The sequence below is a fragment of the Myxocyprinus asiaticus genome, chromosome 3 (genome assembly GCF_019703515.2).
Source record: "Myxocyprinus asiaticus isolate MX2 ecotype Aquarium Trade chromosome 3, UBuf_Myxa_2, whole genome shotgun sequence".
Lineage (NCBI taxonomy): Eukaryota > Metazoa > Chordata > Actinopteri > Cypriniformes > Catostomidae > Myxocyprinus > Myxocyprinus asiaticus.
The window spans coordinates 66,691,063-66,712,957 of record NC_059346.1 but is presented as its reverse complement, the minus strand read 5'-3'; the positions used below and the strand labels follow the sequence as shown (position 1 = coordinate 66,712,957).

Sequence of the window (21,895 nt, the reverse complement as noted above, 5' to 3'; positions counted from 1 at the left end):
AAAGACCAAGAAGCAATCTTCCATTCAGCTGACGCTGATTAACACAGAAATGGATCATTTGAAGAAGCGATGAACTAGTACTCATGGATCGATCAAGATAATGGGGAAAACACATTCAAACTGTGACAAGAGTGCCAACCTCTGTCATGAATTATGCAAAAATAGGTTGAAATATTGCTATTTAAATTCTGAAAACATTTCTTATTTTACTTATAGCAATCAGCTGTAAATTGATTTTCTGTTTCCTTGCTTGCAGGGACACACACAGATAATGAATAATAACCCCCCCCCAAAAAAAAAACAGAAGCACTTGAGGAGAATTGTAATAATACATATTTTAAAAAATGGCATAAACACATTCATTAGTGGTAATAAAGACAATATAAAACAACACAGAGCGTCTTTAAACTCAGATTGCCAGTGTGGTGATTGGCAGTCCAAACTGTAAAACACAACTGATCACTTCAGTGGTTTACATTATTCAAACAGTGTAAAAACAGTCAGAAGCACAAATATAAATAATTAAAACCTCAAAGACACTTGAATAAGTTCATGTGTATGAGAGTCTGTGTGCGTGGTCAGTAGAAGCGTTTTCGTCTGCTTTCGTTCCAGTGGCCATAAACGACAAGTCCGACCACCACGAGCAGAAACAAACCCAACATGGAGAAGAGAACGGTGAAGAAGATGGCGATGCTGCTCATGCCCTCCACATCTGCATACGCTAAAACACACACACAGAGAGTGTAGCTATTACAACACAAACATAAGCACAGTTCCATTTCAGGGCTCAATCTCATGAAGAACATGTGCAGCTCATAGTTCAACTAAAAAAGACTAAAATAAATGATTTATTGCTTGAAGAAAATAAAGAATATTTTTAACAACATTATCCCCCTCACTCAAAACAACTCATTGTCATTACTGTAATACATGTACAGTATACTGTATGAACACAATGACCTTTTATTTTCAGCATAAAGTCAGTACAACACATACTGTCATGATATACAAGTACCTTTTTTGTCAGCAAGAAAGAGATTTTTTTCACATTACTGTAGGCTACTGACAATTCAAAGAAGGGCATTAAAATGTCATATCTTTCTTTTGATTTTGGGGTGAAATATGATCTGGACAAGTGTCATGAGATTCAACAATCAGTTCTGTTCATTATAAACACCCTTATGCGGGGAATTCACTAAACAGTTGCGCCACTTTTGTGCATGGTATATCAGCGCAAAACCATGTGTCTTATTCACCCACAACGTAGTTCACGCATGCGCAATCAGCACTGAAATTATGCTGAGTATTTAAATAAAGTCATTGTTATTCCTGTCCACTCAAACATGCCTCCTTTTCTATGTAAATGAGGCTCATTATAGTCAAGCGCATGTTTGGCATGTTAAAGAGCTGATTAGTGTTAGGGTTAGGTTTTGTGTTCACTGCCTGATTAACTGGCGCTTTTTCATTCTTAGTGAATTCCTCCCCTGAATATAGATGTCTGGATTTACGTCTGAGTAAGTCGATGTTGTCCACGCTGGGAATCAGCACTTCCTCTTCCTCCTCCTCTTCCCGTTTACTGCGCAGGACAGTGAGCTGGTAGAGTTTCATGGAGATCAGGTCATGATTGTCTGACAGAAAACACAGTGTGTCAGTAAGAGTGTGTGTCAGTGACAGAGTCACACATCTGACGGCGTCTCACCTGATAGATCTCCAGTGACGGCTGAAGCGCCAAAGTAAAAGCCCTGCGGGAGCCGAACGCCCGGAATATCCAGACAATCCCTCCACTCGTGCTGACCGTCAATATCTATCATGATCTTCACACACACAAACAGGGCTAATGAAGTTATCCACCACAAATGACTAATTAATGCTCTTAAATGTAATCAGATTACTGATTCATTCAATAAAAAGGAAACAATTGATTTTGTTTTACTACTACGATTTTAATAATTATTTAACTTTCTAAAAACACTTCACAGAAAAGTTTGTTTTTTCACTCAACAAATTCCTTGTTCATTGTCTAACACAAAGCACCACCTGTTTCTCTCTTAAAATGACCTTAATTCATGTTTTAAATGTATTCCATATAAATAATATTATTTCACAAATATGTGTTACTGAAGTAACGTACTTTAAAGTAATTCGCTTAATTTAAAATTAGTAGCTGCAAGCAATGATGACAAGAATTTTAAGTGTAATGCATTACACTACCTTTTGTACAAAAATAATTTGATTACAGTAGTTAAATACTGTCCAAAAACATGTCAAGAAAGATGTTCAGGTCACACTTCACCCCAAAATTACAAGAAAGAAATAAGAAATTATATTTGACATAAACTGAACTGAATACTTTTGGGGCCATTATGATTTTTTGCACTGCGACAGTAATAATTACAGTAATAAAATGATATTTTTAAATGAAAATCAGCACCAATGCAAAAGGGAATGCAACAAATACTGCTTTTTCACGTTACAGGAATCTGAATTTGGCAGTAAATGTGTCATGAAAATATTACTGCAATTGTAAAGGTCCAAAAATGGGCTTCGTTTTCTTGGTGCAAAATTGAATTGTTTATTTCTATTGTTTTGATGTTGAGGTGAAGTGTGAGTCCTTGCCAGGTGTGGTGAGGTTGGACAGGTGTGTTACAGCTGGTGCTGTTTACCGTGAGTCGCCGCCGCACATATCTGATGAAGATGAAGGTGTCGTGTTTCTGGTTTCGCACCATGGCGTTACAGCCACCCAGTTCAGTCGGCCGACCGTCACGATCGTGATTATAGCTGATGGTGCCGTTGCCCACCATCGCCAACACGTATGGAAATATTCTCTGACATTTGACAAACAAAGAGAGAGAAATAACAGAAGTACATGTTGGTGAAATGAATGAAATCATAATTATAACACTGATGGTTCATAATTCATATCATAAGACAGGAAGCATCAAGTTTGACTTCATATAGACATTCAAGTTTTCTGCTGTATTATCAGGTCAGACAGTCAAAAATATGATGTGACAGTGTGTGTGTTACCTCTGTGCGGGGTGTGTATCTCTTCTTCTGAGCCTAAAAACACAAAAACAAAAAAATGAACGTTCACTCATTAAACACACTGATATTCCTCTAACTGAAGGTGAAGAGACTTCATCAACACTGCTCATAAAATAGATACACATCTGAAAAAAAGAAAACAAATTGGAATTAATTCTACACACACTTAAACAGAGAATACACGCATACACACATATGGGTGTTTCTTTGACTGTGGGCATTTTCATGATTTTTTATAAAACAAACAGATTTGTTATATGAAAGTCTCATTAATTTGCCTTTTTTTCTTTTTTTCAAAACTACTTTTTAAATGTCTTTTATGTATAGATCTTACTGTTTTAGTCTTGTCCCAGACCCAGACTTTCAATATTAAACAATGAAAATGCATGATAAAAATACTAATTATTACATGTCTAAAACTACGATCATCTAAACAAAGAGTGAAATAAACAGAAACCATTTCAATATTTATTGTGAACGTGATTTCTATCTTTTTTTTTTTTTTTTTTTTTTTCAAAATTACGATTGTCCCACAGTTGTGGCATCATTTCCACCAAACCAAACTATTCCGCCCCTAATAATGTTTTTTCAAAAGTTAGCATACTCGTTAACCAAGTGGACAAAAGTGTCAGTGAAGAGAATGCTTGAGATGAAATATGAGACAAAACAAAGAAAAATCTAGGGAAATATCACTTGTCTGCAGAATATTTTTATAAATCCAGTAGTAATTTTGCCAAATTATGACAAAAGTGTGAAAATATGATTTAATTGTATTTAAGATACTTAAGATATTAGCTATTAAATTAGCATCTGTGTAAAATGTCATTTCCAGCACAGAATTGTATTAAACACAGCACAGAATCTCCTGTGATGCATGAACACACACTGTTGGACATTGTTAGAAGCGATTTAAATTAACTAGTAAAAAATTTTTTAATGAGACTTTACTTTCTAGAAGTCTACAGGGCTAAATTGCCTAAAGTTGAAGAAACACACATTTAAGTTTGATGGATATTAAAATGCACATCAGTGAGTGTTTTGATGTTTGTACCTCCAGAAGTTTCTCCTCATTGGGGTAAGTGTCCACAAACACACCGAGACCGGTGAAGAAATCTCTGTTTCCAAACACTGGACCTGCACACACACACACACACACACACACAATATAACACACAAAGTAACACAAACACAATCACTCTAATCTATTCACAAGAATGGTTTGGTGTTGAGACCTTTCTGCATGCGCTCCTTCGTGTACCACACAGCGAGACCGTCACCGTTCAGATTCTTCTTGCCCTGACCGTGAATCTTAAAATGAACCTGCAGCTCCCAATCCTTCAGATGACACGCCTGCACACACACACACGTGTTATGGTTATGTTTAGGACTATGACTGTTTGACAGGGATGTTGTTTCAGGACTAACAGAGGATGCTGATCCAGGAATACACCAGTTAAATCCAGGGACTAAAAACTAAATGTTTTTCATTTCAGTTCCTTCAGAACAGAAACTGCATTTTATTTTTTTTCAGCTCCAGTGTTCTGCTGCCTCCTTCCATCTAGTAACCAGTTAAAATGAAATTAAAGAACGGTTAATAATGTTCTTTTTAAAATGACAGTACTATGTCCTAATGGGGGGTGATATTCCAGTTGGAGTGTTGCCAGATCTCTCAAGAAAAAAGGCACCTGGTCTGGAAAAACACTTAAAATAAGGGACTGGACTCAACCAAAATAAGTGATAATAAGCAGTTCAATTTTTTCCCCCATATGGGGAATTGTCAGCATAGAAATCATAACAAGCAAAGTATACAGTAGCCTATATAAAATAACATTTTCAGTAAACGTATTCTTAATATTAAATATATCACCAAAATATGACCATCTAAAATCAATTAATAGCCCAAAATCTCTCTTACCTTCATGCATGCACACACTGCTGGCTGTGCTTGGATTTATTCTATTTTAAACATGTAATAATTAATTATTTTATTTTAATTATTTGTTTTAATTACAGATCTGCTTCTCAGTCAAAACCCAGCAGCATTACATCTGTATCAATGCATCATATCTAACAATAATTCAGTGAAGACTGGGAAACAACTGAGAAATGTACTTTTTACCACAATGTTTTAACTTGTATCTGGATTAACATGCATTTATATGTAGTAATTATATTATAATTATATCAAGACAAAGCACTTGGTCTGTCAGAGGACATCAACAACTGTAGTTTTGTTAGCTGTGTTCTTACTGTGACATTGGACTTGGTAGCTGTGCTAGCCAGGAGATTTAGGAGAGAAGCTCCATTTCTTGGGCAACATGAAGTGATGTAATTCTAAAAATGTATTGTAACTGTTTCATAAAATAATTATTGGAAAGAAATTACCAGCATTTAAAAAGAAAATTTTCACTCTGGAACAATTGAAAGAGACTTTGTTCCCATTTTCGGTTATGTTCTGCCAAAACATTTTTGTTCGTTAGCGGTTTTCTTTTTAATTTCTTGATTTTTAGTCCCTGGATCACAGTCTCTGTCTATCCCTATTCAAACAGGATTCGTTTTATATGGGGATGTGGGGTAATATTATATTCACCAGAGCTTCTCAGTGATTTTAATCCCGTGTGAATCGGTGAATATGTCAGTAATTTTTCAGACTTTTTAGACTGTGTGTTCCCGTGCCTGTAAAAATTACAGCGTGTTTTACCTACCATAAAACACCCTGTAAAAATAACCCCTGGTAATATTAATCCCATGCAAATTGACTTGCTGGTAAAAAGCTGGTGAATCTGCACTTTCCACCCTGTGAGCCCTTGAAAGTTCTCCAAGAGTCTGAAGTGGACGCTAGTCAATAAGAAGACGGCAGAAAATGTAAGATGCACTTCACAACTTAAAGGTGCTGTAAGCGATTTTAGCCATTCTAGAATTTCCACAAGCTGTCAAACTGAGCCATTAAATTAGCCACACCCCTTCTTTCCAAAACCCTGCACTCCAAAGATACCAAATGAGCTTTATTGAGAGCAGAAACAGTTGTTAAAAACAACAGCGCCCTCAACTGACAACTGTTATGAACAACATGGCATCAAAATGGCATTATGCCTCAATGATTCACTGCAAATACAATACTATGAGAACACTCAAAATGATTGACAGGCAGAAAGCGTCAGAGACCAGACACATTTTTGTTTGCCGTTTACGGAGTCTAGAGCTGACACAGAGACAGGTGAGATATCTCACAACAATTATTTTATTAATATCTTTCAAGGAGTAGGAAAATTCTTTGCATAACTTTCCATGAAAAAATAAAAATATGCACACTTTTGGCATGCGCATTAAAAGTAGTATAACGTGGGAATTGACTGAAAATGAGTGACTACTATCCGCTGTGAATCACATTCCTGTTCTTGATAGATAATAATGATCAAACTGATATCTTGCTCAAATAATCTATAAGTCAGGCTTCGGCAAACTTTTTTGTCATTAACAATTTTTATTGATTCCACACTCAAATCAACACAAACAGCACAGGAATAGTATGCTGAAGCCCAGTGACCCTTTCCAAAAGCCGCTAGTACCATCTCAAGAGTGTCTGCAGCTTTAGGGGGCTGCGTACTACACCCAAATGGCACAAAGTAGATGCCGCAGCTGTAAGTACCTGAAGAATTGAGATCTGGGAATCCCAAACCGCTGTGTAATATTTTCAAAGGATCTCAATACTCCATTTTCATACAGGTCACCCAGCATAGCAACTCTCAATCCATTCTGTCCAGCAAACAGGGGACTTATTAATACACTGTTTAGGGTTTAACCAAATACTTGTGGCAACGTTCAGGTAAATGTCCGAATTGAGCACGTGGGAAACTTTTGTCCACACTAACTGCATGTGTGAGATAACGGGATGTCTTTACTTCTCCGGGCAGCTTGGTAGAAAGACTTTGCAATGGCAAGATAGGGGCAAGGACCTCCTGTTCGATAAAAAGCCAGGGAGGGGCTCTTTCAGGTGGAAGCGACCAATGCGCCAAATGTCTGAGACTAAAAGCATAATTGTAAAACAATATTTTGGGGAGACCTAACCCACCTTTGTCAATTGGCCTGTGTAACTTGTAAGAATGCATTCGAGGACGTTTACCATTCCAGATAAAAGATTTAGCAATAATATCAAATTGTTTAAAATAAAAGAGGGGAACTTCAATGGGTAGAGACTGTAATAGGTAGTTAAATTTTGGAATACAATTCATTTTTATAACATTAACCTTCCCAGTCATAGATAATTGTAATGAAGCCCACCTTTCCACATCACTCGAAAACTTTTTTATGAACCCTCTGTAGTCTGAGGGTGTTTTGGGCCCTGGAGAAGTTTTGACATGCCTTGACATTTGTGCTTTTTTCAGTTGCTTAAAAACATATTAATGGCTAAAGTTTGATAACACTGTATTAAGCACAAACTGGGCTACAATAGTATGTGAACAACATGTATGTACATGTTTGTATTTTTGAGAAAATAACATTTATGCTTGGTTTTTGAAAAAACAAATATTTTAAGTCACTGAAATAAGGCCATATAACAGTTAATAAACATTTGTTCACAAGACTTTTGAGGACTGGAACTTGTAGCCTAGAGTTTTTGCTACAAAATGATGTGAAAACCATCCTGATCACTCATTCATACAAAACAATATAGTCATTTAACTTTTGTAAGACACTTTTAGTGTCAGAAAGGCCATATGCGAGGAGGCATGGATGATCATGAATACTGATGTGATTCACACCTGAGGAGACAAAGACCCCTCCCCTGAGAGAGAATGAATGTGAGGAGACTTAATGATTGAATGTATTGTTTGTAGCTTATTCACAAAATCAAGTTTAAGTTAAAAGAAGTAATCTGACTATACATTTTCTTTACATAAAGACTTAACTTTAGACCTACGCTACCGTTTAAAAGTTTTAGATCTGTAAGATTTTGTAATGTTTTTAAAAGAAGTCTCTTCTGCTCACCAAGGCTGCATTTATTTGATCCAAAATACAGCAAAAACATTGATATTGTGAAATATTTGTACAATTTAAAATAACTTTTCTATTAGAATATATTGTCAAATGCAATTTATTCCTGTGATCAAAGCTGAATTTTCAGCATCATTACTGCAGTCTTTAGTGTCACATGATCCTTCAGAAATCATTCTAATATGCTGATTTTCTAATATGGGCATATTTACAGCACATTTTAAACATTTACACCCGAACAGATAATTGCAAACACAAGCTTCGTTGATGATAATGAGGCAGCATAAACACTGGTTAAAATATAATCTAAACATTCATATTATTTTTATATCATATTGATATCTTACAGCATACAATTTAAATACCTGTTTTAGCTGAAACAACATTTAAATGTAACTAAAACTTGTCTATTAGGACATATTTCAAATTTCAATACTCTGAATCCTGGCTGGCAAGTCTGGAAATAGTCCAACTAGTAAAATATGTACATGTTTATATAAAATAGCATGTCAACTAATGTACGTAAAACTAAAAGACTTACTCATCTGAAATTGTATCCTCGGCTGGATCAAGTCACTCTTCAAAATGCAAACGTTTCTCATCAGATTCCCGCTCTTACTCTGAGGAAAACCTGAACTCTTCGTCACTATCCAGGACCTTCCTCACCTGTGTAGCATGCCATCTTCCAAACGCGCAGAAAAGTGAATGAGTCTGATGATGAACTTGATGTTTTTTAAGGCACTGTTGGGGGGCGTTCACCATTTGCATTGATCGCCTCAGCACAGTACCGTATGAATAGCGTACTCTGCTGGTGGGTGGGATCACATTAGGGATAATTAGCTGAGTCAGGAGAAAATGTACATCGCTTTGTTTCATACAGATTACATTGCAGGAGAATATTTGTTTTAAATTTGAATTGTTTTATTTAAAAGTAGACATTTTAAGCTTTCTTTAGACATATGTTTCATGTGTGTGATAAGTATACGCAGAGTTTCAGTTCATTTTTGTGACATGTTTCAGAAAGATGCACGCGGAGACAGAGACGGCTGAAAGCGCACCCTGTTTATTTTCTTTATTTTACAAAAGCACAAGGTTTTGTTGTTATTGTGAGTGTACACAAATAAAAGTAGACCCTTTATAGTTTCTAATGATATCTTACACTTATCTGTATGCCCAAAAATGATGGAGTATTTTAAGTTGTTTCCACTGTTATGAGGAAAAAAATCCAGCAGACCCCAGAGGGTTTAAGGGTCAAAATTAACTCTGACTAAATCACCTAAATTTTCTGGGAATAAAATACCCAAATACTTAATGTCCTGTTTGGGCCACTGAAAGGTGGCCGGCTAAAAAGCAGTTACCGGGCAGAACGCTGTCAAAGCCAAAGCTTCGGATTTAGACCAATTAACTCTGTATCCCAAAAAGTTAGAGAAGGAATTGATCATTCTGTGAAGGCAAGGCATAGATCTAGTGGGGTCGGAGACGAATAATAAAATATCATGTGCATAAAGCAAAAGCTTATGCGGCACACCTCCCGCCACCACCCCTGGAAAATCATCCTCCTTTCTTATCGCAGCTGCTAATGGTTCCAGAGCAAGACAGAACAATAATGGGGAAAGAGGACAACCCTGCCGAGTGCCCCTACCCAGAGTAAAATAATCTGAAATTAATCCATTTGTTTGTACCACTGCTACAGGGTGTTTATAAAGTAACTTAATCCAACCAATAAATGTACTCCCAAACCCATACATTTCCAAAATCTTAAAAAGATAATCCCATTCTACCATATCAAACACCTTTTCGGCGTCAAGTGAGATGGCAGTGACCAGAGATTGATCATTCGCTACTGACCACATGATATTGATGAGACGCCTGATGTTATCAGAAGAGCAGCGGCCCCCAATAAACCCCACCTGATCTATATGTATAAGAGATGTCATAACTTTACTTAATCGGTTAGCCAAAATTTTTGACAATATTTTTACATCTAGTTGGATCAGGGAAATTGGACTGTAACTCTTACACATTTGGATCTTTGTCCTTTTTAAGAATCAGTCTGATCCGGGCTTGTGTCATGGTTGGGGGAAGATTTCCATTCTTTAATGATTCCGTATAAACTTCTAACAAAAGTGGAGCCAGTTCTGTAGCATAGGATCTAAAAAATTCAGCGGCAAAACCATCCGGCCCCGGAGCCTTGCTGTAAGTAAGGCCTTAATTACCTCATCAAGCTCCTCCAAGGTTATCTCAGAATTTTTCTGCTCAGTCGTCAATTTAGGGAGTTTTAATTGTTCCACAAAATTTCTAATATCTTCATAAGTAGACGAAGACATGGAGCTATAAAATCAATATAGAATTCTTTAAAAGCATTATTAATATCAATGGCCGAGGTAAAAATGTCACCACCAGCAGATTTCACTGATTAACATTTGACATATTGATGTAATGAAAAAAATTTGTGTCAAAAGAAAGATTATACAGACCACATTCCCCATTAATGCAACAATCAAACCCCGAACAAAACAGAAAAAAAAAAAAGAAAAACGTGCGCATTAACCCCGCGCATGACAGCGCCAACTGGCGTCAATCCCTCTAAACTCAAAGAGTCCATGTACGCATGCGAGAACCCCTGTGACAAATTTGCCGTTGATTTACTCAAGTCCGATGCTTCTGCACAAATTTTGTGAGGCAAAATTACGTAACAGAAAATACTTTGTAAAACAGACCCCAGCCAACAGGCAAAATAAACACAAAGAACATGTAGATTCATTCACAGAACTGTCTTGAAAATGTGTTCCTCCACAAAATAAACTCCAGTTGATATAAAGCCGTTCAGTTTCCTCGGACAGACAGACAAGTGTTCAGTGAGCCGGCTGTTTATGAGTGCAGCAGATGACGTAATCATTCTAATGTCCCACAAAAATATTCCACATAACAAACTCCAGCCAACAAGAGGCATAAGCACAAAGAACAAACAGATTCATCCACAGCTGTCCCGAAGGAGTGTTATTCAACAAAACAAGCTCTAGCTGCTAGGCGGAACCAGCACAAGAAAAAAAAAAAAAAAAAAACAGGCATCCCAGTTCTTCGGATGATCAAGAGTCAAATTCAATCGGAGGTCACGCAAAAAATAAATAAATACAAAAATACACCATGACTTACTCAGTCTGTCAACTTTATAAAAGACGTCCTTTATGTGAGCATGTAGATATTTTGCAGTCATCCATAGTGTCCATTCTCATTCTAGCCAGGAACTTCAGTGTAAAAGCGATCTTCTGTCCATGCAGTCGAGACACTGAACAGCAAGTCAGTCCACTCACATAAGAAACGCCCAATGGTTTACTCACCCATAGTTTGTATGAAGGCCAGTGCCTTTTTGGGGCATAAAAATACTTTGCTGCCGTCCTTGGTGTCTATGCTCAGTTTGGCCGGAAACATCAGTGCAAAAGCGATCTTCCGTTGATTTAAGAGTTTCTTACATTCCTTGAACCGATCGTGTTTCTCTCTTCGAATTCGCAAAATCCAGGAACAAGAAAATATTGTGATTCTTCCAAGAGAGCTTTCCTTTGCTCCTCACCTGGCGAAACACAAGCTCTTTATCGAAGGATCTCAGAATTTGGCCAGAATTGATCGGGGCATGTCTCCCTCAGCAGATCTGCGAGCCGAGACTCTGTGAGCTTGCTCGATTTCCAATTTATGGCCCGTTATGTCGAGCAGACTCGGGAAGAGTTCATCAAGGAATTTCACCATATCTCTGCCCTCTTCATGCTCAGGAATTCCAACAATCCTTCTGTTATTCCTTCAGCTCATATTTTCTAAATATTCAAGTTTTTCCAAAATGTATTCCAAGCCTGTTTTGGTCGCGGGCGGATTAGCGGATAATTCCCTTTCCGATGATTCCAGACAATCGATTCCTTTCTCAACATCTGTCACTCTCGTGACCAACTCAGAGAATTTTGTTTCCATCACCGTAATTGATCGCCGTATTACAGCGAGATCTTACAAGTCAGCAACAACCTTCGTCAGCATCACCGAGATGTTGGACAGTTGATGCTGGATTTCATCTCCCGACGTGCCGTCCAAATCGAGTCCCCGGCTCGCAGTCCGTCAGAGGCCTCAGCTTGAACACGTAAGTGTCTTTTAATGTCTCCAGAGTCTGAGGATTTTGACTTCTTTGCCATGTTTACCTCAAAGAGCAAATATGTAACTGGGTGTATCGAATCTCACCGGATTATGACATGAAAATAATAAAAAAACTAGCAAAGTGCGCAGAGCTAGTCGCTCACACGTCTGCTTCTTGCATGGCGTCAAGTGACCCCCAGGCTTCAGCAAACTAAACAAGTGACGGGCATTTAAGAAACACGTTTCATAAAGCATTGAAATCTTAACAAATCATTTGTTTTAAACCAGTGCTTCTAAGCTTGCATCACACTGGTCAAATCATGAGACTTCACCAGCAGGTGTCGCCAGTGTGTGGCATTTCGAGTGCTTCGAAAATACCAATCAACTGATTCAATTTATGCAGAGCTCCAACAAGCTTTGTGTTAACCATCATTACCTCAAACAATATCACAACTACACACTAAGCTCTAATAAACACTAATCTCACCCAGGGTAACTAAAAAATAAACCCATGTCATAACATAAAATGAGATAATTAACATTAAATGGAACTTAAAACATAACTATAACCCCCAATAACTTTTAAATGTTAATTAATAAACCCCCAAACAGTCCCCAAAACCTGCACAGATGTACCTCATTAATTATGCAATGACAACAGTCAATAGCAAGTCCTGAAGCATAACAACAACAGACGTTAAAGTATACTCCTGGTAAGGATATAATTCGATGTAGTTTTAGCATCTGATATTCATTTAATAGCTAAACATGCCATTTTGCCCTTTGCACTAAGAAAAGTGAAACAATGCAGACGTCTGATCGGTCTGTCTAACCACTGATATACAAACGCCCCGGAACATGAATAAAACAAGCTAGAAATTAATGAAAGTGGATGAGGACGGGCTGGCTGGCTGTTACTGCCATTTTATGTTGTTTCCAGACATGTGTTGAACCATAAAGATTTGTTCCGGTATACAGAAGTCCAGAAGTTTATGTAAGTAGTTATAACTTGCATTATATTACTTAATATGATAGTCGTAGAATGACCATATACTGTTTGCAATGTTATCAAGTTTATCAAGTAAAATAACGGTGATTTAAAACCTATGTGGGTTTCATGTTCTTCTTTCAAGAGGGAAATTTGACTTAATTCACAGTACGACAAGATTGATATTGAAGATCAATCATAAAGTCTGCTGACTCAGCAGAATTAGACAAAGTAGGATAATAAACATCTTACTTCTGACACAAACAATAAAACGACTATCAAACGATTTAATAGACGCATAAAAAAGAGGGACCCATACACAAGAACACAAAGTTGAACCAATACAGTTTTCCAGTAATATCCAAAACCGAAGACAGCTGCCTCATCAAAGGTACAGTTGAAGTCAGAAGTTTACATACACCTTAGCCAAATACATTTAAACTCACTTTTTCACAATTCCTGACATTTAATCATAGAAAAAATTCCCCGTTTTAGGTCAGTTAGGATCACTACTTGTGAAATAGGATCACTAGAATGTGAAATGTCAGAATAGTAGTAGAGAGAATGATTTATTTCAGCTTTTATTTCTTTCATCACATTCCTAGTGGATCAGAAGTTTACATACACTTTGTTAGTATTTGGTAGCATTGCCTTTAAATTGTTGAACTTGGGCCAAACGTTTTGGGTATCCTTCCACAAGCTTCTCACAATAAATTGCTGGAATTTTGGCCCATTCCTCCAGACATAACTGGTGTAACTGAGTCAGGTTTGAAGGCCTCCTTGCTCGCACACGCTTTTTCAGTTCTGCCCACAAATTTCGCATTGAGGTCAGGGCTTTGTGATGGCCACTCCAATACCTTGACTTTGTTGTCCTTAAGCCATTTTGCCACAAATTTGGAGGTATGCTTGGGGTCGTTGTCCATTTGGAAGACCCATTTGTGACCGAGCTTTAACTTCATGGCTGATGTCTTGAGATGTTGCTTCAATATATCCACATACATTTCCTTCCTCATGATGCCATCTATTTTATGAAGTGCACCAGTCCCTCCTGCAGTAAAGCACCCCCACAACATGATGCTGCCACCCCCATGCTTCACGGCTGGGATGGTGTTCTTCGGCTTGCAAGCCTCACCCTTTTTCCTCCAAACATAATGATGGTCATTATGGCCAAACAGTTCAATTTATGTTTCATCAGACCAGAGGACATTTCTCCAAAAAGTAAGATCTTTGTCCCCATGTGCACTTGCAAACTGTAGTCTGGCTTTTTTATGGTGGTTTTGGAGCAGTGGCTTCTTCCTTGCTGAGCAGCCTTTCAGGTTATGTTGACATTGGACTCATTTTACTGTGGATATAGATACTTGTCTACCTGTTTCCTCCAGCATCTTCACAAGGTCCTTTGCTGTTGTTCTGGGATTGATTTGCACTTTTCGCATCAAACTACGTTCATCTCTAGGAGACAGAATGTGTCTTCTTCCTGAGCGGTATGATGGCTGTGTGGTCCCATGGTGTTTATACTTGTGTACTATTGTTTGTACAGATGAACGTGGTACCTTCAGGCGTGTGGAAATTGCTCCCAAGGATGAACTAGACTTGTGGAGGTCCACAATTTTTTTTTCTGAGGTCTTGGCTGATTTCTTTTGATTTTCCCATGATGTCAAGTAAAGAGGCACTGAGTTTGAAGGTAGGCCTTAAAATACATCCACAGGTACACCTCCAATTGACTCCAATTAGCCTATCAGAAGCTAATTGGCTAATTGTCTAAATTGACATCATTTTCTGGAATTTTCCAAGCTGCTTAAAGGCACAGTTAACTTAATGTAAATTTTGACCCACTGGAATTGTGATATAGTCAATTAAAAGTGAAACAATCTGTCTGTAAACAATTGTTGGAAAAATTACTCGTGTCATGCACAAAGTAGATGCCCTAAACGATTTGCCAAAACTATAGTTTGCTAATATTAAATCTGTGGAGTGATTAAAAAATGAGTTTTAATGATGTCAACCAAAGTGTATGTAAACTTCTAACTTCAAATGTATGTGTGAATTGTGAATATAATGCAGTCTCTCTCTGTGTTGGCACGGAAGCAGATTTGAATCTCTTAGATTACGACAGCATTCTAACTCTGTATGTTGATAAATAACTAGGGAGTCGCCGTGATTTTGACAATCTTGGAAGCTGGTCTGGTATAAATTGGCCATATAAATTTATATATATTGGTCATTTTAATGGGATTATATATGGGGGGGGGGGGGTTCCAAAACTCGTTTTGGCGCCAGTGTTTACAGATATATGTCGGGAAAAGTAATCCCTTCCGAATAGAATGCTTCAGTATGTGCACTAAAAAGTGATTATTTGAGTTGTTTGTTGATTAGTGCAGGTGAACGCACCACTCGGCTCCAGATGGCTCCCTGTTTGCTCTGCTGGTCTGGAGTGAGACGGATGTGATCTGTGGTGACCAGAGAATCTCCCATCAACTCCCAGTGAGACGAACCCGACACACCAACACCTTAAAACACATGACAAATATGACATCATCTACAATCACGTGTTTCATCAAACCGCACAATGATGACTCGAAAACATTACAGCATCATTTCTGAAAAGCTGCTTTGAAACGTTCGTGTTGTGTGTTGTGAAAGGCGCTATATAAATACAAATGACGACTTGAATCAATATAAACACATATAAAACGCATGGAAGCAAAATGCAATTTAATTATTCACGAGAATGTATTATCACTTTGTGTATTTTTGTATTTGTGTGTCTTACCCTGGTAAGGTTTTGACAGTGAATACTCCCTCTTTAAAAACTCCTCCATCTCATGACCGTCATCAGCTAAACTGAAACTGAGAGCCGCAAATAAAATCAGCGATGATACAGAAATCATGATTTTGATTCAGAGGGTTTCAAACGCGTCCGCTGAATTCACACTGCAGCCATCAACACATTCACACTGTCAGTCTCTGCTGTCACGCGATTGGCTGCAGCTGTTTCACGGCGCGTCCCTATTTGCTGTCGCACCTGTCAATCAAACATCAGCCCGCCCACACACCAGCAACGGGACTGAAAAACAGATTTAAAATCAGAACTTCAAGTTTAAAAGAAATAAATTACTCTACACGTGAAATAACCTTGCGAAAGAATTTTTTATTTTTTTATTTTAAGAAAGTCAATAATAACATTATAGAAACGAAACGAAAACCCAAAACTAACATCTTAGAGACAAATATTATATAAATATTTGACATTCAAACTTGGAGAATTTAGGCGTCAAATACTGAGTAAATAAAGTATTGAGGTTTTTATTTCTTTATTTCTAATGATTATGATTTTTTAAATCCACTTCCTTCCGGAATATATTACGTAAGTGCTCATGTAGGGACTGTGGTAAAATGAAACGGACTGATATCAAAGAAAACTCACACCAGCGTCAAACATCCAGATTAAACACGAATCAAATGATATATATATATATATATATATATATATATATATATATATATATATAGTAAACCACCTCAGCAAGACAGTGAAAGAAAACTAGTTTAATGAAACTTCACACTATATACAAACACTGACTCCATTCAATGAAACAGACACTTTACGGTCTGATTCATGAAGATTCTCTGCGAGATTCTTACTGGAGTCTTTCACTCATGAATGATCAGACACATGATGCATTATCATTTCTATATTACTGGTTTTAAAATCGTTCAAACACGACGGATGCATCAGATGAAACTAACACAACAGTGTGATATACCGTGAGTGGTGTAGTTTATCGACGGTCCCTCAGAGCTGCAGCATGGCGCGTCGCGCTGCATGTGAAGATCACATCTCAACATTTAAACACTGATCTGAGTTCTCTAGCACACATTAAACTCACACACGGGTCAGTATGGAGCACACGCCTGGCTCACACAGTAAAGAAGTGGACATTTACCGGGACACATGGGTGAGATTTCTAGGTGAGTCCAGTGACCTCCAGAAGTGTCTGTCCACCTCATCAGATTTAAACAGGCCCTTCATTTCTAAAGGTTATTAAGGGCCATAATGAGTTGAAACTGCAGTTTCCCAGAGATGTTTACTGTATATTGATTTAATAAGTCAGTAATGAGCTCAATGCACGAGTCATGAGTTTGTTTTGGACTTCAGTTTTGTCAGTTAATGCTGAAAGTTTGCAACAGGAAGCTTAACTCATGTTAAAAATCATGTTATTGTTCTTTTTTCGATGCTTTATTTGCTCTTAAACATTAAACATTTTCAGCTGTTAGAATATGACACCAGAACACAATCAAGCAAAAACATTTATTTTTCAGACACTATAAAGTACATCAGATGTCACTTAAAATTAATTGTGAATTCACATCAGATTGACACACACTACTGTATCTGCAGTGACACAAATATGAATTTAGATTTTTATGTTCTCTTTTTGTGTGTGTGTGTGTGTGTGTATGTGTGTGTGTCATTCAACACTTATAGAGATGTACAATGAGATCAAAATAATGTTTCCCCAAAGTGTCCAACTTAAGAACAAGACAAAATGACAAAGTAAATCGGTATATTGTCCATTGTGTTTCCAGGTGAATATAATCTGATATTACCGTTATTGAGTGCAGACACATAAAGGGTAAAATCCTTGTGAAGTCAACGATCAGTAGACATATTTTCATATTATAGGTGTGTAAAGGGTGTAGACTATATAGTGCCCTACAGAGTAAGTTCCTCCTTGTGTCAGATCCAAAATCTATTCACAGTCTTGTTCTGTTTTCATATGTGTTTGTAGTTATTTTAACATTATTTGCAATGTGTTCATTTCATTTCAGCAATTCTGTAAAAATCAATAATAAAACTCCTTTCAAAATATATGTTACACACTCTTTCTCTTTTTCATTAGTAAAAATACCAAAACAACAAACAGAAGAGCTTTCAGAGTGTTTTTGTGAACTGCGGTTATCAATATCAGTTACTTCTTTTAAATTGATCCAGTCCATTTTGGCTGCAAAAAGCAAAGTTCTTCATCAACACCAAAAATAGTATAGATAGTTACCAAAAATCAGCTTATTCAATAAATCCAACAACACAAGAAAACTGCATTTACACTAGACTTGAAGTCATTGAGTTACAGAGTTATAACTTATAAAACTTTAAAGACAGACCTAGCATGAGCTCTGAGGTTGTCAGTCGATGGTATTTGCTTCTGCTGAAGACATCAGTCAATGTCATTTCAACTTCATTTAAAAAAAAAAAAGTGTTTAATTGTGGAATTCCTGCTGAAGAACTACACTACGCGTAATCCTAAAGAGAGAGCCACCAATCAGAGAAGAGCTCCGCCCACTCCCATGATGCACTGTGAATGACAAAATGGAGTCGCTCTCCCTAAATTCTCAAAATACTTATATATTTGTATATATCTAAATATTTTACAATAAAATTAATATATTGTTCTTTAAATCAATAGTTTTATATTTTTCCATTATTTTTAATTAGATTGAATATGACTTTACCCTAATTTAGCGTAACCAGTGTAATATCGGGCATTTAAACATGCTCAATTGAAAATCCCATCACTGATGTAATGTTTGGTTCTGTTTGATACTGGATGTTTTTCATCATAAAACTGTAATTGTTTGTCAGATAGTTTCAGAGAATAAATACTTACAGAACTGTGTTTCTATGGAGCAGAATCTTCCTGTATAATGGCACAGATATTTAACCACGTCTCACATGTGTTACCTGCAGGTTATGCCAATGAGGTGGGCGAGGCATTCCGTGCGCTGGTGCCAGTCAGTCTGGTGTGGGCCAGTTACGCTGTTGCCACGGCGTACGTGTCAGCTGATGCCATGGACAAAGGCAAGAAAGCCGCTGCGGTGAGTGAATCAATCAATCACATGACCTCTGACATCATCAGTCTGCAGTCAGTCATGTGTGTGTGTGACAGTGTTCCTCACAAATCTGATTAGAAAATAAAGAGTAAAATAAAACACTGAGAATGAGAATTAAAAAAAAAACTTCAGGGTGTTTAATTATTATTATAATGTTACTGTAACAGTTAAAGGATGGGCAAGGAGGAGGCGGGAACCGGCTGAACAGTAAACATAAACTTTAATGATATAAATGATCTTAAAACAACATAAAACTTAAGGACACAGACACACATGCAGCGCGGCCACGTGCATCTCTCTCTTGAACTGGCGTCTCCGGCTCCCCTTTATCTCGCTCTTCAGCTGATTCAGCGCCGGCCGTGCACCCTCACAGCCCGGTCACACCCTCCACCTCGTCACAGTTACAATGCAAAAAACAAATTGATGTTCCTAAAAACAGGCTTTATTTTCTTTATGCATAATATCATTTCATGTTTTGGGGTGAGATGTGACCTGCTACTCATATATCAGTATGTCTCATGTATAAGTGTTTTGTTTATGTTTGAAGGCTCATGGTGAGAATCCTGGTAAGTCAGCACAGGTGGCTGTTGCCGTGGTCGACACGTTTGTGTGGCAGGCTCTCGCTTCAGTGGCCATTCCAGGATTCACCATTAACCGCGTGTGTGCCGCGTCTCTGTTTGTGCTCGGAAAAACCACACGCTGGCCGTTACCTGTGCGCAAGTGGACGACAACTGCCATTGGCCTCTCCACCATCCCCTTCATCATCACACCCATTGACAGGTCAGTTTGTGTGTGTGTGTGTGTGTGTGTGTGTGTCTATGTCTGTGCACGTGTTTGTGTGTGATCTCAGGCAGCATAAATGTGCCCGAGGCATTTATACTCGATATGCACTGCAGTTGCACTTTTCTCCGAACGACAGATGGCAGTGCAGAGAAAATATCAGCTAATCTAGAAAGAAACCACAGTGAAGAAGCGCTTTGCTAAACTTAACATTAATCTAGTTGTTATAACAACAAAAACACTTAAAGTCCCCTTGAAGTGCCTTGACAAGTGCCGTTTTCTTTGGCCTGTTAACATATTTCCTATGTAAACATGAAGTTTTTAAAAATATCCAATAGGCTTTAGTTTACATCGCAGCCCCTGGCAGGCACGCGCGCACACACACACACACACACACACACACACACACACACACCTGCTGCTTCTCATGCAAGAGCTGGGGAAACTGTCACACGATCTCAATCAAACAATATAAATACATAACCAGAGAACAAACACACGCAGCACCTCTCGGTCTTTGCTTACGACGTGTGCAAGTCCACTGCAGATGAATGAAAAACAAGCAAGTGAAAGATCACAATATATCAATGTACGATTCGCAGTACACTTAAACGTAAAGAATACAGAACACTTACTCATGCTGTACCTCCTATAAAGCAATATCACACAAGCAAGAGTGCTGTTATGGTCGTATATCAGCACGGCCTTAGGTAATCACAGCCCTGCTGAATTACAGAGAGAATTGCGAATGTGATATTGCTTTTATACAACAGTTTAACGAACAAGTAAAACAATAACTAAAGAAAAAATAAGATTTGTCCCAGAAAACGCACTTGTGTGTTTTCACAACTTTGTTTTCACAAGCTGTCTGTCTGTCATCAGGTCTGTGGATTTCCTGCTGGACTCCAGTCTGAGAAAACTCTACGGTGAAGGATCAAAACATGAATGAACTGACCTCTGACCCCATCAGGAGCTTCTGGAGGTTTAAAATGATCTGTGCCATTTTTTTTTTTTTTTTTACATTATTGCGTTCAAATGTTTACTGCAGTTTATTTGGTTTTGTTTACTGTATTGCATGGATTGAATTTCAGGTTTTAAAGTTAAATGGTTAAAGATTGAATTGTTTTCTCAAACTGTATAAATGGTAAAGTTTCTTACCTAATTATAATCACTGTCATTTTAAAATAATCATAGCTGCAATATTAGATTTTCTGCATCTGTAATGTTTTTTAAGGTGTTGAATTTTTATAATTTGCTGTGAAATGAATCATATGGGAAATGACAAAGAAGCGCCTCTCATAAAGCCATATAACTATGCAAGTTCAGTTGTGGCATTCAAAATAATATTTTTGACTTCCAGCCATAATTTAGCATTTAAATCCATATCTGTCATGCAATTATACAGTCTATCATTATATAGTGTCTATAATGGATCAGAAAGGTGCTGTGGTTTGAGTATAATGATATTATGATTGTGTTCAGTTCTTTATCCTAATGTTAACATTTGAAAACATGGTTGAGGAGGAAGTTTATTTTGTTATTGTAAATGTCTGTAGTGAAATATCAGATTGTTATTTAGTTTATAGGTATCACAGATTTATGAATCTTGAAGATGAACAACAACAACGTCTGATATGTGAAAATGAATAATTCTCTTTATTAAAAAAACAAGTGGATTGATTCTGTGTTGTATTCTTATCACCCAAATGAAACTGCATTAAATCAGGGTTGTGGATTGTTTCGCAGCACCGCACATTTTGGACATCTGATTGAACACCTGAACTTGCCTTGTCAAATAAAGACTGATAAATGTGCAGAGTGATGAGACAGCAGGAACTGCATTTCCACTTCTGAAGACTCTGATACTAACATAATCATTACACCAAAGTTTTTAATTTCCTCTCTTTCAACTCATACTTCAGTGCAGTGAAAGTGTTACATCTGAATGACTCTCAGCTGATGACTGTTGGCTTGATTAGCGGCAGATCATCAGCTCACACAAAAGAACACAAGAAGTTGTCACTGCTGTTTGTCAGGAAGATGATTTCATGTCGTTTAATCTTGATGCTTGTGGCCACTGCA

General features: G+C 37.5%; 2 protein-coding genes across 2 annotated transcripts; one reads left to right on the top strand and one right to left on the bottom strand.

The window, feature by feature from the left end:
- Window positions 1–318: 318 nt before the first annotated feature.
- On the bottom strand, window positions 319–16,105 carry lman2la (lectin, mannose-binding 2-like a). The gene is made up of 9 exons (XM_051666620.1): window positions 15,915–16,105; window positions 15,533–15,651; window positions 4,278–4,395; window positions 4,097–4,179; window positions 3,028–3,060; window positions 2,664–2,825; window positions 1,700–1,814; window positions 1,509–1,628; window positions 319–721 (listed from the first exon to the last, which is right to left on the bottom strand). Exons 1-9 carry the CDS (start codon window positions 16,030–16,032, stop codon window positions 579–581), a joined length of 1,011 nt encoding a protein of 336 aa, XP_051522580.1. The 5' UTR covers window positions 16,033–16,105; the 3' UTR covers window positions 319–578.
- An 817-nt stretch (window positions 16,106–16,922) lies between these two features.
- mtfp1 (mitochondrial fission process 1) lies at window positions 16,923–21,493 on the top strand. Its single transcript, XM_051666750.1, has 4 exons — window positions 16,923–17,113; window positions 18,891–19,018; window positions 19,581–19,813; window positions 20,696–21,493. The coding sequence occupies exons 1-4, from the start codon at window positions 17,044–17,046 to the stop codon at window positions 20,760–20,762; spliced, it is 498 nt and encodes a 165-aa protein (XP_051522710.1). The 5' UTR covers window positions 16,923–17,043; the 3' UTR covers window positions 20,763–21,493.
- The last annotated feature ends 402 nt before the right edge of the window (window positions 21,494–21,895 follow it).